This window comes from Strongylocentrotus purpuratus, unplaced genomic scaffold, assembly GCF_000002235.5.
Source record: "Strongylocentrotus purpuratus isolate Spur 01 unplaced genomic scaffold, Spur_5.0 spur5_contig_858, whole genome shotgun sequence".
In the NCBI taxonomy this organism is placed as follows: Eukaryota; Metazoa; Echinodermata; class Echinoidea; order Camarodonta; family Strongylocentrotidae; genus Strongylocentrotus; species Strongylocentrotus purpuratus.
This window is the reverse complement of record NW_022145566.1, coordinates 180,075-198,177: the sequence shown is the minus strand read 5'-3', so window position 1 is coordinate 198,177 and position 18,103 is coordinate 180,075. Positions and strand designations below refer to the sequence as shown.

Below are 18,103 nucleotides of genomic sequence, written 5' to 3'. Positions count from 1 at the left end.
CAAAGGTCCTTACAGTATAAAACAGGCATGCATTTCAATATATCATGCTTTAATGGTTCATATATTCATAGAGCGAACAAAAGTAATGAGCTTACATCTACTGCAGCTTCACTGTTCAATATATTCCCTAGATCCAAAGCCTAGCAATATACTAGCAGGACTCACCCTCTGATTCATGTACACATCACATAATTGCTCCTGGGGTCCTTACAGTACAGATTATGCATGCATTTCAATGTATCATGCTTTAATGGTTCATATATTCACAAAACACAGAAGTAATGAGTCTACATATAGCAATATACTAGCATGACTTACCCTCTGTTACATACATCTACACATCACAGAATTATTAAGGCCCTTAAAGTAAGTGGAGCATGCACCATGTATCATGGTTTAATGGTTCATATATCCATAGAGCAAACAAAAGTAATGAGTGAGTCTACATCTACTAAAGATGGCCAATTTAACCATCTAATGGAAATAGCTATAAGCTCCTAAATTGTGGGGCCCTGTGATGAGTCAGGTGGTATTTGAGAACCTTAATGACTGTAATGCATTCTATGATTCTTCTACTACAACATGCAAATTTCTACAGTTGTATGTGGATCTGTTACTCATTGGTGTGAATCATCATGCGCTTCATATGCTTAAAATAATAATGTATTAGAGATATTGTGTTTGTGATACTTTCTATGATGATCCATACAAATCACTCTATACTCGAACCATTGATATCACAATGACTTTGTGGAATTGTGTGTGTATTATTTGCAGACACTGCATACATTCAGTACGAATTACATGTTACAGAAATGAGGTAGTGCTAGAGGGGGCTTGGAGCTCAACCACCTCCGCCCCCCCCCCCCCCCACCCAAAAAACAAAAAACAAAATTTTTTTCTTCCACCACCCGAATTTTTTCGAATTACTGATTACAAATGAATTTATAGACGTTCATGCCTGGGTATATATAGAGGGCAGCACACGGACGCACAATACCTTCGCCAACTTTTTACGTACGGGAGCATAATACCCAAGGGAGACAGATACAGGGGCCATTGTAGACAGGTGGCCTTTCTAGACAGAAGATATAACACACCCTTCTTTCCAGAGGGAGACAATATTATAGGCTACTATACATAGACAAATGGTCCTTATAAAGAGGTGACCACTGAGACAAGTTTGTCTGTACTTTAACATTCATTGCTCCAAAAATATTCAATTTTCATCACCAACCTCTTTCCTAATTAGTAGATTCACTAGGTTTGCATCTACAGGGGTGTGTATTGGAGTATGGGTGCCTCAATGTACTGTACATGTATGTGAAGGGCAATGGGTAGTAACACGATTGTATGGCTTGACTCTGCAAGCATTCTCATTTCCAAATTACCACTGCCAGATTGAATCATTAATATAGCAATTATTAACTAAAAATCCAAGCAATAGTTTTGCAAAATCTAGAGAACATAAAAATGTTTTGTGTATCTGTTTTCATTGAGGTGGATTCTTTGTGGAATAAAATATGAAGATGTACATTGTTTTGTTACAATGTATAATTTAATTATCAATGTTATTGTTATCTTCAAGGAAAGTTTGTAACTCAGATATACATGTATGTCCAAATGAATATCAAAAATGTCTCGCCCTACATGTATGTTTACCCCGATAGAATGGATCATGCATGCCCTTTATCTATCTTCGTATAATCACTATTATCCCTACTCGGTTGATCCCGAAACATCAATGCTTTAAATATGCACTTTAAAAGATTAAAGAGGGTCCCGTCTGGGCGCCTACATCATTTAATTTTGAGATTTAAGAGCCTGGAAGCCTATTTGTGCCTAGCTGTACCCTATGAATCATCAAACGATTCATGTCCTATTATTATAACCTTTCCAGGGTGAACTTTATTTACGAGGTATGTTCTGCAATCATCATACATTTGGTAATAATCATCAACGAATGTTGACACTGTACATGTAGTTGTAGTTGTATGGTGTCTGTTAGATGGTGATGCCTGGAATAACCAGCAAGACTCAGGGTGACCTCATGACCCTCATCCCATCCCATCCCTTCCTTCTCTGTAGGGAGTCTAGCTGACTCTATAGGCCTGTCCTCATCAGCTATTTCTGATTTGGGAAATAATCCTGAAGTTACAAATCGCGTCCTCATCAGCTCGAGACTTGACCTCAAAACTTGAAACTCGAGCTTGAGAAATGAGCTCGAGATATTTTGCTCAGTGTTCGCATATAGTCCGAGTCTTCGGGCTGGTGAAGATGCACCAGAGAAATAGCGGGATATTTTGCCAAATAGCAGGATATTTTGCAAACTAGCCCAAGATATCGTGGGATGATTATCTTGACCAAATATCCCACTAATTGCAACTTCGGCCTGATGAAGACGCAAATAACCAGATAATTTGCGATCTGGATAGTTCAAATAGGGGGATATTTGGCAATCTCAAGCTGATGATGACAGGCCTTATGTATACTACTATTACTTCACCATCTTGAGTGAACATGTACAAATTGTGAACAGAAATGTGTCACCAAAAAGAACACAACCTTAATAGACTGCATTTCACCACTAAGTCATCATGTGGCTGGCAGAAGGGCTTTAGCATGCGTATACAAAGCAATTAATGTCTGGTAACTTGCTTCTAAGGCTTTGACTGCTCTATCGTTTGCACCATTTTTAAGCATGACACAGATTTCTCTCTTGATGTACTAATTTAACAAAATGAAAACTACCTAAAATGAGCAGTTTAATAACAAATAAGCACATGTTTTGAAGTATATTGGTACATGTATATTGCTAATGACCTTCAGCTTCATGCCATAGTTTTCATTTAGCACAACTGCACCACTGCTTACGCCCTTCAGCCAGCCAGCAGACGGTTTGTTCTTAAGAATGAAGAGTATCAGGGCATTACATATTCATAGAAAAGTCACTTCAGAGGAAACAGAAAGGATCAGGATAACAGATGATTGAAAGTTTGAGAAAAAATATTAAACAAAATCCAAGAAACTTGCGGCTTTTGTAGGTCACAATAATTGAAGATACATGTAAGGCAAATCTCTGAAGATTGCCAATTCTGTCAGTATCATGTGCATGATGAATATGTTCTCTATAATAATTGAAGGGCAGCTGTCTATTAACTTGTACATCTTCATTTTTATCCAAATAAACCATTTCATCATTTCCTGCCCTCATAATATAATTAAGCCTACTGTATTTGGGTATACCAGTGACTTGCAACTACATGTATATGTACACTACAGGTATGTGAAAGTTCAACAGAATATTGTTTTATCCTACATTGTAGAAAGTCAAGTAAAAAGGAGTTTTCCCTCTCAGACTTAACAGTTTTGGTCAAATTGTTAATGGGAAAGTGATCTTGCATTTCACTATTCATAACTTCTTATTCCAAATCTTTTTTACAAATAATTTTCTAAAGTTCTCTGATCGGTACAGCGACATATATTCATAGGATATTTCTTTTTCCAAGTTATCTGACTTTCTATGAATGTTTGATCTCCCTTCATCATCTCACTCTAGATCCATATACATACAAATAATATTTTTGTTCTTTCTATTTAGGATGCAAAAACTACAAAACTACCTCGGGCTTAAGCCAGAGTTTTAATCATTTGTATGCATACAGCCTACCCTACATCCCCTGAGCTTCAAGGATTAAAACTGACATTCTTTAACAAGTATTTTTTATGAAACAACTTCATCCTACTTTCTCCTTAAACAAAATACATGTACAGGAACATGTACTTCATCATATAACAGAGAGCTCATATAGTGGTACCTTTGTTGCACAGAATCGCTATGCAATAACACATTTTTTTTTTAAGCAGCAGATTTTTTTTTTGGGGGGGGGCGACAGTTTACAGGGGCATATTATTTGAAAAGGCCTTTAGTCTTAACAACATGTACATGTGTATCTTGACAATTGCAAGTACTACAGGCGCATTCCTGTACGATTCTGATTCCTACACCTTAGTGGATGAACGAGGTCAACACTCCCTAACAACCTGCACTTGTTTTTGAGTTACTAAATTTAACTCCCATCAATATTGATGAGTGTCCCTAGGGACATAGCTGGGAAATTCAGGTCTGTGTCCTATACCTACACATGTCCATGTTATAACAAATGGTGAAACATTAATTATGAATAGGGCTTCAATCATGATTATCCTCAATTTATCGGAATACAATCGTGGAAAAGTTATATAATTACATTACACTCTCGCATTTCTTATCACATTAAAAAATCTTTGAGGGGAAAGAAAGAAAATTGTATTTTCTGGGGCACTGATTACGGATGAGTAGCACTTTAGTGATTGCCTGATTTTGATCTTCAGCATATTGTTCTGATGTAGAGATATTTATAGGTACACTGTAGTTTCCGAGAATATTGATGTCTGCAATTGCAGTTACCATTTGAAAAGATAGTTTGCAGTTGGAAAAATCATAAAAATTAATTACGGTACATGGTAGATTGTAAGATGAATGCAGGGTTTATACATTAGACCAGTGTAAAGCATACTAACAGCTGTATACGGACATGTAGCTATTCATATGCCATGGAAATAACCAAAGTCAGTTTCAGTTTCACTTGTAACACTCATTACAAATGTATTAGATAAATACATGTACTGTATTATACATCACAGAGTTTGACTAATGGAAAAAAAACCTGTAAACCATATATGCATGCATGAAGTTCACGCTTCCCTGAAATATTAATATTGTAATTGCACATGTACATGTACAGGTGCATGTGTATGAACATGAACAACTGTACACATGTATGTACCTGTACATACATGTAACTTGTTCAGATTGAAGACATTGAGATATTGCTCTCAAAGCCTCAAACAATGTACAAAATGTATGAAGCGCATCTACATTTACCCTGTGTGAGCCTCATTCATTTCCAATGCTGGTGGCACTATCTGGCCATCCTTCATGGATTTCTTCAAACTGACGAGCATATTAACATTAAAAAATAGCATCAGTCAGCCTTAGCATCTCAATGTTACTCCATACACAAAACATAACAAAATGTAATTACAGCATCTACATGAACAATGAAGTTTTAATTTTCACAGTATTGATTATTGAACATTTTACAAGAGACAAACATTCCATGGGGATCCATTAATTATGCCGTCAAGGCCTGAATCTATTCTGCACTTTGTATGGAAATGATCCTTACAATTTATTGCCCAGCATGTGCAGATGGCAGGTTATGGGACTTGTAACGACTAACGAACATACTGAGACAATATCTCCCCTCTATCTTGAGCACTGCATAACAAGGATTAACTCATCAATAACAGATGGCTAGCTATACATTTATGCATAGAAATATTCAATGCCATCTACTATGTGGGCTGACAGCCACAAATTGGCGAAGACAGGACTGCAAATTGTTCCTCAGAGAATTGTGAGCAGAAAGGAGTTGATTCATAGAATTTGACATGTATACCAATGTCCTTCTGGCTCGATACAAAAAATGTAATGAAATTTAATTACAGTATCGATCTACATGTACATGTACAATGAAATCTTAATTTTGATAGTATTGATTATTGAACATATATACAAGAGACGAACATTCCAGGGGGATCCATCAATTATGCTGTCAAGGCCCGAAGATTATAAGATATCTATCAGTAATTAACAAAATTAATTTGCATTTTATTTGTGTTGTAGTAGCTACTGTGATGTTGTTGGTGGTAAAAAGCGAGTGAGGCTGTGAGGCCTACATGTACTGTACATAAATGTATGAGATCAATTGTATTGTGATTGGTAGGGTGTTAAAGCTTTCATTTTCATAATATTTACTTTATCACATCACAGTCTGATGCACATGATTTCATGCAATATTTATGGAGCGCATCAGTTCACCTCTCATGCAGAGACCCACAATTTCAACCAGAGGTTTATACGAAGTGAACGGCATACAAATCATCCCCCTTACTGTGTTGGTAGGAACGTCAGGGTGGCCGGTCTGTCCTACACATGGGCTTTGGTAATATCGGGGATTGTTTTAGCTAGGCCACTCGGAGGTCACTCCCTGTGTCCCTGTAGATGATGCCTCCATGTGTATTACATCGTGCAGCTACCATGGCCTACATCAAATATTCACATCTTCACGTGCATATGGATTTACATACAGTAGATTTACATAGATGTAAACCACAAGCTGTATATCCATGCAAATGTTGAACCGTAGAACTCATACATGTAAGCAGGTGGCTTTCATTTTCATTCTCAATATATTAATAGATGTACATGTAGAAAAGGAATGTATAAAATACATATAAATATAGTTTTTCAAGAAATTGGAAGTGTAGGCACACGTACATGTACATGAATACATGAATGTATTTATAATGCTCTGCCTACAGCCGGGGTAATAATAAATGCACCTCGGAATAGAATTTCTAGATTGGCGGCGCTATAGAAATGCCTAATTATCATTATAATTATACATGCACATGTACGTATTACATCTATCAACTAATTCAACTCCCAGCCATACAGCATACAAATGTAGGTCTATACCAAAATCATAACGTACACAGCCTGTATCCTACATGTACATGTATTATAAAAAGCTAGTATTTTTTGTCTTTCTTATTCTCTATTGCACTTCAGACATGAAGCCTGTTTGATCAAGATCATAGGCTTGTTTGGTCTGTGTGTACACAGACAATGCTTAGCTTTGTAAATCAACACAAAATAAAAAAATTGCTCATTTTCATTCAACATCCATGTACCATGTAAAGAATTACAGTCTAATTTCCAATCATTCCTTCCTACATGTATACATTTTGTCACCAATATATATATTGCAAGATTCTATTATAGATAAAGTCTTATATGATTATGTACATACAGTAGGTGTTCATTGAAGTATACATGTATATACATAATGTACATTTACATGTACTGGGTACAATTCATAATTTTCCCAAAAATATAAGTGCTATGCAGTATGCAAACAATTGTTGGTTTCCAGAATAGTGTGAATACATGTACATGTAGTACCTACATGTAAGTTTCTAAAATCACAACAGCTATAAAATACCTTAATAATTCCTTTCAATCATTAAAAAAAAACAAAAAAACATAGAACGGTTCAAAATGAAACTCAAGGGATATCCAAAGATCTCTGCTGACATAAAGCATTATACACATAGCAAATTAAATACATGTAAACTCCCCTAAATCGTCCTTGTTTTCACGAAGTGACGGTAGTGAGGAAAATCGTAACGCAAAGTGAATGCAATTTTGTTTCACTACCGTCACTTCGTGAAAACAGCGACGAAATGAAGAAAAAAATTAAGTACAATCATGAATATTGAAATATCCGATATATAATGAGAAAAGAAACAGAAAGAATCAATGCTCTCATGACATGTGATTCCTTTGTTTGTCTATTTGGCAAATTAAATTCAAAGGCTAGGGCTCTACACTGACTCTTTTTTAAGGGGGTCCAGATTGAACTTTTAAAAGTCATGTATGAACCCTATGTAAAAATGTCAACATATTGGGGTCCAGACTCCAGACCTAGATTTTGGGCCCCCGCCCCCCATGTGTCCCGGGTGCCTGCTAGTGTCAAGCCATTGCTAAGGGACAAGTCTATTGTAATCGACAGTACAATGTACAACTGTAATGTAAACAAGATTTACTTTTGACAAAATACACATTAGTCACTTCCAATATCTACATGTACATGTACAGTATCTTATTATATTTATCTTAATTGCTTATTAACATCATCAATTGATTGAATGCATTGCGTTGTAGACCATTTTATTGAGTTAGCTAATCACACAAAATCAACGATGAGTAACAAGATCAAAAGAACACCTGTACTCTCAAATACACCTGTAGTTTGCTATACCAAGCATGTCTCTGCTTATAAACCACTAATTTACTAAATGCATGAATGCATGTCCATTACAAAAGCCACAAACATTTCTAATGTCATCATCTTGTCTTTTGTTATTTGATGTTTGGTGGTGGTGTATCAAAAAGTGTAACAGCAGATCAGTGCACAATAACGTTTTATATTGGATTATTTATCAATATTATTATTTCTACATGTACATGTTTGTACTGAAAGCGATTAGAGATTTTTGTAAATTTTAATCATGCTTTTATCTCATACCCTAATTTCTTTTGGAAATATATATGTGAGGCTCCATATACTGTAGCTCCATTGAGTGAACAAAAACAAACAGCCTTTCAAAAATTAATGAATTTCTGAAGTTCTGTTATTTATCTGCCAAGATCAAGGATATCCAAAAAAAATATATGTTTGGGACTCACTGAGAGGATTCGAAATATGTCCATCAATCTTTACAATCTTGAATATTAATTTGCAAATCTATGTAAACCAAGCAGGAGCTTGATGATCAACAGTGATATGGGCAGCCTTCATGTACATTGTACATGTATGTGTATAAATTTAGGAGCTTTAGATGTTTATAAAATGATACAACTCTGTTACTAGCCCTAGTTCAATGATTGTATTGTTGGTAGCTTATATAGCTTAAGATTAACACTGAGGAACCGACTACACCCATATAATTATACGGAGAGAAGAGATATTCAGCTGTTCAGGCGTATCAGGTATCCAACAGTTTTCCTATCAAGAGATCATCTCAAGTGGGACATGAGCAATACATTCCATGGTCCAGGACTCCAGTCCAGGGTACTGCACTTGCAGTTTTAGCCCAACCCATGGAGAGAGTCAAGGTTACAAGACTGACCAATATTTCTGTCACTTGATAATAGACGTTACATTTATCACATAATTATGCTTAGGTCATCTTACTATTCTTGTAATTGCAGGCCTACGTACATGTACATGTATGCATTAGCTTTGAAATTCATATTTGCATTTGAAAACCTGCCTGCATTGGTAAATGTTGCCAGGAGCACTGATCTACTCACCTCAATTCACTGGTTATGGGAGTGTATTATTTTGACTCGGGTAATGCAAATACTACCCTCCTCCCCCCCCCCCCCCCAAAACAAAAAAACAAAAAAAACAAAGCCGCATCCGACTATTGATTATTGTCCATAGTCCATACATGTACATGTACATGATAATAGACTACATGCAATATTACTCTACTTAAATGTACTAGTGTATTGTTTGTTTTCCTTGCGTACACAATGCATGTGAAATCGCATAACAAAAAATAGAATTTTTGCATTTTTAGCAATTTTCCCCCATCTGACTTCCTAGAAGACAGCCTGCGTTGATAATAATGCCCGCCCCTCCCCTTCCAACGTGCAGTCAAAATGTAGGAGTCTACATCCCAATGTACGTGTTGGTGTACATGAACCTAGAATTTGCACTATTTTATGACTTCTTCTTTTATTCAGCCCTTCCAAGTTTCACCTGGTAAATCCTTTGGCAAATTTTCAAATAGGAATCAATCTTGAATACTTTACCGGTAAATCAAACAAATACATGATCGGACACTTTCTTTTCTTCTCCAGGAAATGATGCAGTTCTTGAACATCCTGTAGCAATGTGATCGCAATGTGATCTCACCTGGACACATGACATTTGTTTGTGTGTACTGTATGATCATGATGTATTAATAACATTTGCTAAGTCGATGCTAAAAGTACAGATGTACATGTACATGTACTGTATGTCCTTGTATTATGAAGGTCTCCACATAAAATAAAACCTTCAAACAGACTGGATACCAACAAAACAGGGAGATTCTTGACTTTTGAATCACTACAGGAATGTTATAGCACCATGACAACAGGGTCTGTAAATGTGCGGTATTCAAAGGGATGGATGACCTTCCACTTCTCAGGTCATATACCAAGTGCACTTTACAATAATAAAACAGTTGGGGTCCAGTTCCATATTATAAACTAAGGATATGTCATGTGTTTGGGAAGGGAATGCCAGTAACTAGAACAGTAAGTTTAGTTTGGCATGACATTTACTTGTAAATCCCACTCACTTGAAATGGTGTCATAATCAACACTTAAAATTGAGTTTGGTGTGTTTGTAACCATGGTTACATATACTTAATGGAAAGTAAATTATCGTTCTCCAAAATAAGAGTCTCCGTACTGGTACAGTATGTGCCAGCTTTTGTGAAATAGCTGGTTTCTCTTTGCTCACTTCCAGCTGTAGCTCAACAAATTTCACTCCCACTTACATTCTTCCTCTACTCCATCTACTTTTTCTCTGCTTTTTATATTCATATTTATTTTTAAATATATCTTTTAAAATCTATCACTTGATAATGATGGAGCCTACATGTACATGTAATATGTATGCAATATAATACTATAGTATGCGTTGAATATGTTGATTGATTTTTGCGCCATAAATTTTTTTAATGAGAGGGGAAACATGAAAGAGAATGACACCCGGTAAAGACGGACAAACTGTACTACATGACTTACATGTACATTGTATTTCACGCATCTTTTTCCCCCCACTTCGAGTAATAATATTCTACATCAACTATCCAAACACATTGATCAAGATTAGAATCTAAAGATAGAATATCTGTATTAAATCGTGATCATACAGGTAGATTCGGCCCAATTACAAATGGCATTGTCATACATGTACATGTAACGGTATGAGTATTTTAAGTCAACTAGAGTACAGTTATTGCCATGGAGGTATTGTGGTGGTATTTTATTCACTTGACTCGTGAGGTTGTGGGTTCGTGTACCGACCCGGTAATAACGTCTTTTGGCATGGCTTATGGCTATAACCAATGTAACAATATTGAAGCACCAGGCCAGGAACGCCATCGAGTAAAAAGACATGCACTATACAACATGTACATGTACACGAAGAGACTTTTTAGTATTATTCATCAAAACATATCTTTTCAAGATTCTCTGAATTAATCTACAGTGTACTACATAATCATCTCACTATTCTATCTTTATATCAGTTTTATGACTTATCAAATTAAAATCAACTCACAAGAAATCATACAACCAAAATACGCGTTAGTAGTCATAGATAATTGACCATGAAATATCAATGAAGTTTCCTCATAGAGATTAACCAACAACCAATTAAAAGATTATAATAAAATAAAAGCGGTAATTTTATTTTTACTTTGAAATTTAGAATACTAATCTTCGTTTCAATCTTTCAGCTTTATAACTTACCTGATTTTCTTCGACAGCTACTCGACATTGCTCTTTGAGTGACTGTATTTTGGCTGCTTCTTCCTTCCTCAAAGCTCGTTCTTTTTTCAACTCTGGGCTCCAAAATGTCTTGATACTATTCATGCTGGAATTCAGTTTAGTGTCCCTGTTGTCAAGCTCCTGGCGAAGGCTGTCATTATCTCTCTGATATTCCCTTATTTGAGTGTGTATATCCATGTGTACTATGTCTCTGTTTCCACCACCATGTCCATGACGAATATCTTCATGATGTTGGCCCGCCATGACTGCGGCTTGCATAGCCGCCTGTGCCTGAGGGGAGTTGTTGCTCATGCCGTGGGTAGAGCCGAGGCTGCTAGACCGGCTATGTGTGGGGGAGTTTGACTTGCCGCTGGAGCTAGAATTCGGAGAACCTCTACCATGAACAGGGCTGCCTAAACCTTCGCTGATATAAACTGGCCCGGCATTGTATGCTGCATTGAACGATTGGATCGTTTCCATGGGAAGTGGGGTCGACAGTTCAGGTCGCGGTTGTCTGTTTTTTGACGGCTTGGATGGAGATCTTGGGTCAGATGAGCTAGATGATGCAGCGGAAGTTGAGCTACCAGAACTCGACTCTCCTTGATCTGGTAGCGGAGAGCGACGCGTATACATTGTTATTATCTCCGAAATTCACCCTCTATAATACCTGTAATTTCCACTTGAGTGACCCTACCACCATACTCGTTTAACCTTTGATAGTGTTGATGTACTGCAGATGACAAAAGGCTTGCTTATCTGAATGAATTGCTCGCACACTGAAAATAGCAGCATCGACTGCTCCTCTTGCTGTTATGTTGCTTGCATTCAGATGATGATGCTGTGAAGATCGCAAGCATTTTCACATCTCGTTCAGCGGCGGCGCCGATTTGCATGCATGAAGATACCAGATGCTCGCATCAACAACACGTAAATGGTCAGCACAATTTGTTCATGTCCGTTCAGTGCGTAAGCCGTCCATTAGACAAGTGCAATTCAGGGGGGAGGGGGCGGAAGGGAAATTACTTTCTCATCAGGTCTTTCCATGAGCGTTGCACTGTGCCGGTATGACTATCAGACATGTTTGTAACATTAATTGGATTTTGATCGTTCAAAAATCAAAGGAACAAACTGAGTCAATATGGTATTTCATAGTTATCATCAAGTCCCAGGCATTTTGCATCCATGCAGATACACAAGCGTCACCATCACCACCGCCATCATCACCACCTTCAACACCGCCACCACCCCCACCACCACCACCACCACCACCACCATCATCACCACCGTCAACACCGCCACCACCACCACCACCACCACCACGCCACCACCACCATCACCAACACCATCAGCACCACCGTGACCATGCCCTATCACCACCACCACCTCCACCCCCCATTATTACCATTATCCTCATAAATACAAGCAGCATCTTCATCATTAACTCCATTAATTTTAAAAAAAATAAAGATTTTGGCGCTGACAATTTCCCACAATCGTTTTCCCCAGCATTTCTGCCATTCCGACGGCCCTTTTCACCCCCACCCCCCCCCCCCCCAAAAAAAAAAGAATTATGAAATGAAGGAAAATTATCGGGGAACGATTTCCCGCGAGATAATAATTATTATCCAAGACCCAAATCTTCGAAATTATCCATGGTTGAGAGGGTTCGGGGATCCCTTTTTTTTCTTATATAGTTTGTTTGTTTGTTTGTTTGTCTGTTGTTACTGTGTTTTTTAAATCTATAAAATTTATTGTTTATTCGTGAATGAACCCTCTAAGGGAAAGTACAAAGAGCGTCCCGTGATAAGATAAAGAAGGGATACATCATTGATTTCAGTTAGCTTCTTGAAATTAGTGAAGGTATAAATGTTCGTCTAGAAGGAGTGAGGGTGGGAGAGAGAGAGAGATAGAGGGAGAGAGATAGAGAGAGATAGAGAGAGAGAGAGAGAGAGAGAGAGAAGGAAACAAAATCTCAGATCGGTCAAGGTCTAGATCAAGATCAAAGCAGGTGCAATTAATCTTCTCACAGAGAATGCCTGATTGAGGTTACAAAGGTAATTCTCAGATCACAATTCGTGATCAGTTTCACACCATCATCTTGCAAAATAATACCAAAAATGTTAACCCATCCGCCACCTTGGTTTCAGAGGGCATATTGAGAAACAGCAATCTGAACTACATTAAAGTAAAGTCGGCCCCGGGAAAACTGTTCTTTAAAGGGACTTTGTAACATTGTTCAGATGAGAGATAGTGGTGCTAAGGTAGTGACTTCAATGTAGGAATAGAGTTGACTCCCAGCTGACGCCATTTAGAGTGAAATTTGACGCCGTGGAAATAAGAGTGTGTACAATTAAAGATAATCTGAAAATTTGAGTGAAAACAGATCATTATTCAATTTCATGCTACAAATTGGAAAAAACTGATCTGATCGATTCCTTAATTCTCCCAACTATATTATTCTACTTCTATTCTGCTACTTGTCAAAGCCTGTTCACCATCAAGACAAGGACAATTTAATTACATATTAGGTGAATGTAAATCGTCACAAAGCAATAAAATGGCTCGACATTCCATTCCAGACAGTTATATGTTGACAGATTTTTATAACCTGTTTTATGTATTTTTCTCATGGAAAAATGGTTGGGAAAATTCAAAAATGGTTGGGAGAATTTACCGTTAATCACTGTTAGAGGGTGCCTCCCATCGACACCTTCAAAGAAAATCATAGATATATGGTTTGAGAATCAAGTGATCATCATCATACCAATGTCTTGAAATTAGTTACGAATCCAAGTTCTATGAAATATTACAGGTTTTGTGTAGACACAAATCATGTTGAAACTTTTTTTTTTTAAATGAGGGGGGAGGGAGGGGTGAAATTGCCAAGTTTATCAATTTAAAGGTTCTTCAGAATGGTATCATTAATTTTATTTAACGTTTAAAGTTAGTCACTATACCTAAGATAAGCCTGACATTGTATATATATATATATATATTTTAAAATCGTTATTAGTGAAAATTAAGTGATGAGAACTACATAAGGTCAAGAAGTATCTTTAAGCAACTAAGCCTAAAAATGCCAACTTTTTCCGGCGGAGGTTATTTTAATCGACTCGATGGTCCGAAATATTGCCCTAAAATTGCATGACATAATAGCAACAATTAATGTTTGTAATGAGATGCTCTCATCTAAAAATGGTTGATATTAAGTGTATTAATTTAACAGGTGCTACTGTAAGAAACTGTAGTAAACTGTTATTCGAAAGAAGAAAAAAAAATTAACGGGTGAGTTATCCGCACCAACAACGCTGTAATAAACTAATAATAATCGTGTTTTTAGAGACCCTTTTTGTGGGGGGGGGGGGGGGGCAAATAATCTCTTTGAACCTTATTTCACATGAAACATTCAACATGGAACTTGATGGTAGTTGTTCTGTTTCTATCTGTTTTACAGCTGTCTGTTTCTTTGTTTCGTTTGTTCTTTTGTTTGTACTGACCGCGGAGATGCCACGCCCCCGTATCCATCATTGATTATTGTATAAAGACGATAATAGGATGCGGTGTCTGTATAGCGGGCGTTAATACTTATCACCATCTTGGTACTCCGATGAGCTTATGCTGCATGCTCTCTCCATGACTAATCAGTAGGAGTTTGATATGCGATTGCTGGAAGGGATGAACATGGGTACGGATTCCCAGAGCTCTCTCTGTTTTATACGCTTCTGAAAATACCCATGATGCTTCTAAAAACAAAACAGGCAAATAAAATATAACAAAAATAACAAAATAAATCAAACCAAACCAAATGATAATTAAAAAAAAAAAAAAAAGCAAAACAAAACAACCCCCTCCCCCCCCCCCCCAAAAAAAAGAAGAAGAAGACAAAACCACCTATAACTGAACTTGACATAATTATTTAATATTATAGTGCAAGTGCAATCACAAAGTTTGCACCTTATGTTTAGTGTCCTTTTTTGGATTTTCCTCAAACTCATTTGATGAGTTTGATTGATCTAATTATTATTTTTTTTTACATTCATCATTTACATAATAAATACAAAATTATATAGAGACTTTTATATCCATGTAACAACAGTAAATCAAAGAAAAAAACAAATGGATCCATTATAATATAGAATAGAAAACACTAGCGATCGTTAATATATTACTACTGAAATGAATATTGCAGTAATGATGTGATTACGGTATGAAAATAGGTTCATTAATGTTTTGGAGAAACCTGCGTCCACATCTGACGATGAGAATGTGAGAATCTGAATGTGTTTTTCTATTATAGCTTGCATCTGTAAAGGGCCCTATATGGAAGAAATACTCTAACAGAGCTTGATTGAAAAGAACCCCCCCCCCCCCCCCCCTCAATAAAAAAATAAAAAAAATACTTTCAATAACAAACAATCAACGTGACCTTGCCTCTTCGTAAATTTTCAGCAAGTATTATATGAGCTATTTTGCGACGAAATGAGAAAGGACTGATATATAATAAATCGCAACAATCAGAGTCTTGGTCATTATGCCATCAATGTGTTTGACATTGGTGGTACACAACCATCTCGAAGGGTTCTAGTAATCAAGAGATGGCGCTATAGCTAGTTGAGAGACATGACGATACGTTTGCCAACCAGCGATATCTTTTTCGGCAACTTGATGACTATTATTATTCCGCATAATTTCTTTCAATCGTGTTTTGTTGGCGTAATTTATGGTCATGACATAGGCTTGACTACTCTGTAAATAATTGGACCATTCACTGATTTCACCCAATAATCGAATTTACAGCTATATATACGATGGGTATTATTATATTTACATAATGCCTGTCGCTCGCTCCCTATAGTAAGTTGACTCAGAGTACTGTTGATAATATCAAATAATTCAAGAAATGTGACATTTGAATTTGCAGACGGAAACAAAAATCAGAAAAGGTCCACTTTAAAAAATATGTAATGGAGCCTTTTATGTATTCAGCTATTTTACAGCCGTAATCCCCTCCCTGCCCCCTTCACTTTTTTTTTGTCACCACGCCCCCATGACTGCTTCCCAAGAGCTTCCTCGGTAGACTCAGCTCATTGAATACTAGTGTAAGACTTAATGTCTCAGCTACGAGTTTACGGGAGGCACCCCAACTTTTGCATTCATAATTATGGCCCAATTTGGATTAATTATATATTTCCCGCCTTAGATGAAATGGTGCTTTCCCGTATACTTCCCGGTAGCAAAAAACTAGGACCCCACCCCCTCACTTTAATTCACATCGTGGAAGTAGAGATGAGAGAGAGATAGAGAGAAAGAGAGAGAGAGAGAGAGAGAGAGAGGGAGAGAGAGAGAGAGTGAGAGAGAAGAGGAGGGGGGGGGGGGGGTAATGGGAAAGAACATAAACCTATCCGCTTCCCCCAAAGAATAAAGGTCGTGTTTAAACTACAAAATGATCAGGTAAGATATTACAGTTACAACTCAGCATTTAGTTTTAAATAAGAACGCTAAAACTCTTCATTATTTTCGTAAAATCATGATTGGGGCATTTTCTTTCAAAATGACATGACTCTCTCTCTCTCTCTCTCTCTCTCTCTCTCTCTTTCTCTTTCTCTCTCTCTCTCTCTCTCTCTCTCCCTCTCACTCTCCCTCTCCCTCCCTCTCTCTCTCTCTGCACTTTCTTTAATGGAATTCTCGTATGAATTAGATGTTTGTGAGCGAGCGAAGTGAACGAGCAAAATTTCTCACTGAGTTTTATAAATGCAAATTTCTGAACATATTCAGGACAGCTTGCTGGCGAAAATTGAAGTGTTTAATTTTATGCGGAGAGAATATTTGGAATTTCTCAGAGGAAGGGGGTGGGACTTCGGCCCCCTAGCCCCGACAACCGCCTCATAAGAATCTGACTGCAAATAATATAATTCTAAGAAATGGATTTGTGAATATTTCAAGTGACTTGTTGAAAAAAATTCGGGATGGAGGTTTTGCTTATTGGAATTTGCTTAAGGGATCAAAGGGTGCTCTTAAATTAAAAATCTACTAATTGCAAAATGTGTTTTTCATTGTTGCTAGGTCGGATGTTCTCCCTCACAAAAATTATGATTATTTGATTACAGGGCGTCGCGCCAGTAGATGTCAGTTTTCATGCAAATTCCTTTTTTAATTTTTAAAAAAATGTATACCTCCCCCCCCCCCCCCCCCCCTTCTGCCCCAAATTGTATTCGGCAATCGGGCCTGCATGGTGACGGCCCCGATTTGTATTTCTTGTTGGGTCTGTTCCTCAGTCTGCATTATAGGCGTATAACTGCATTCATCTGGGACGGGACAAAAATGATATAGGCTACACCTTGAGAACCCGGACAACAGCTGTACAAGTTGGGATAATTATTCAAAGGGATTCAAGGATGTTGCCACTGGTTACCATGATGATGATGATGATGATGAGGATGGTGGTGGTGGTGGTAATAATACAACTGGGCCTACTACTACTAATAACACTGAAAATGATACTGATAATGTTAATAATGATGATAATAATAATAATAAATTATTTATTAAAAAAAGAAAAAAAAGAAAAGAAGACAGATAGTAATGATATTTTGATATTAATGAAAATCATTTATTAACAACAACGATATATATATATAATGATAATAATAAAGAAACCACGTATGGGAAAGAGAGAGAGAGAGAGAAAACAAAATTGGCCCTTGATTTCTTGAGTCGTTATTTTCTTTTCGATGAAGTTTCTTCCCCGCAAGCACTAACTATAAGCGCTTACGACGATAGGGGCGCGGTTGAAGGGCGAAGTTGAACGCGGATCAGCGGAGCGGCGATAGAGCTAGAGCGAGGCGATCGCGACAATTTGACAAACAGCAGTACACAGTG

At 37.2% G+C, this 18,103-nt stretch overlaps 1 protein-coding gene across 1 annotated transcript in view; it reads right to left on the bottom strand.

Moving 5' to 3' along the window:
* LOC105441063 (ELKS/Rab6-interacting/CAST family member 1-like) overlaps window positions 1-12,182 on the bottom strand; it is an 80,405-nt gene extending 68,223 nt beyond the window's left edge. The window contains exon 1 of the mRNA XM_030997082.1: window positions 11,207-12,182. Within this exon, the coding sequence (XP_030852942.1) occupies window positions 11,207-11,857 (651 nt within the window). The 5' untranslated portion in view covers window positions 11,858-12,182. The remainder of the gene's footprint in view (window positions 1-11,206) is intronic.
* Between the last annotated feature and the right edge of the window lie 5,921 nt (window positions 12,183-18,103).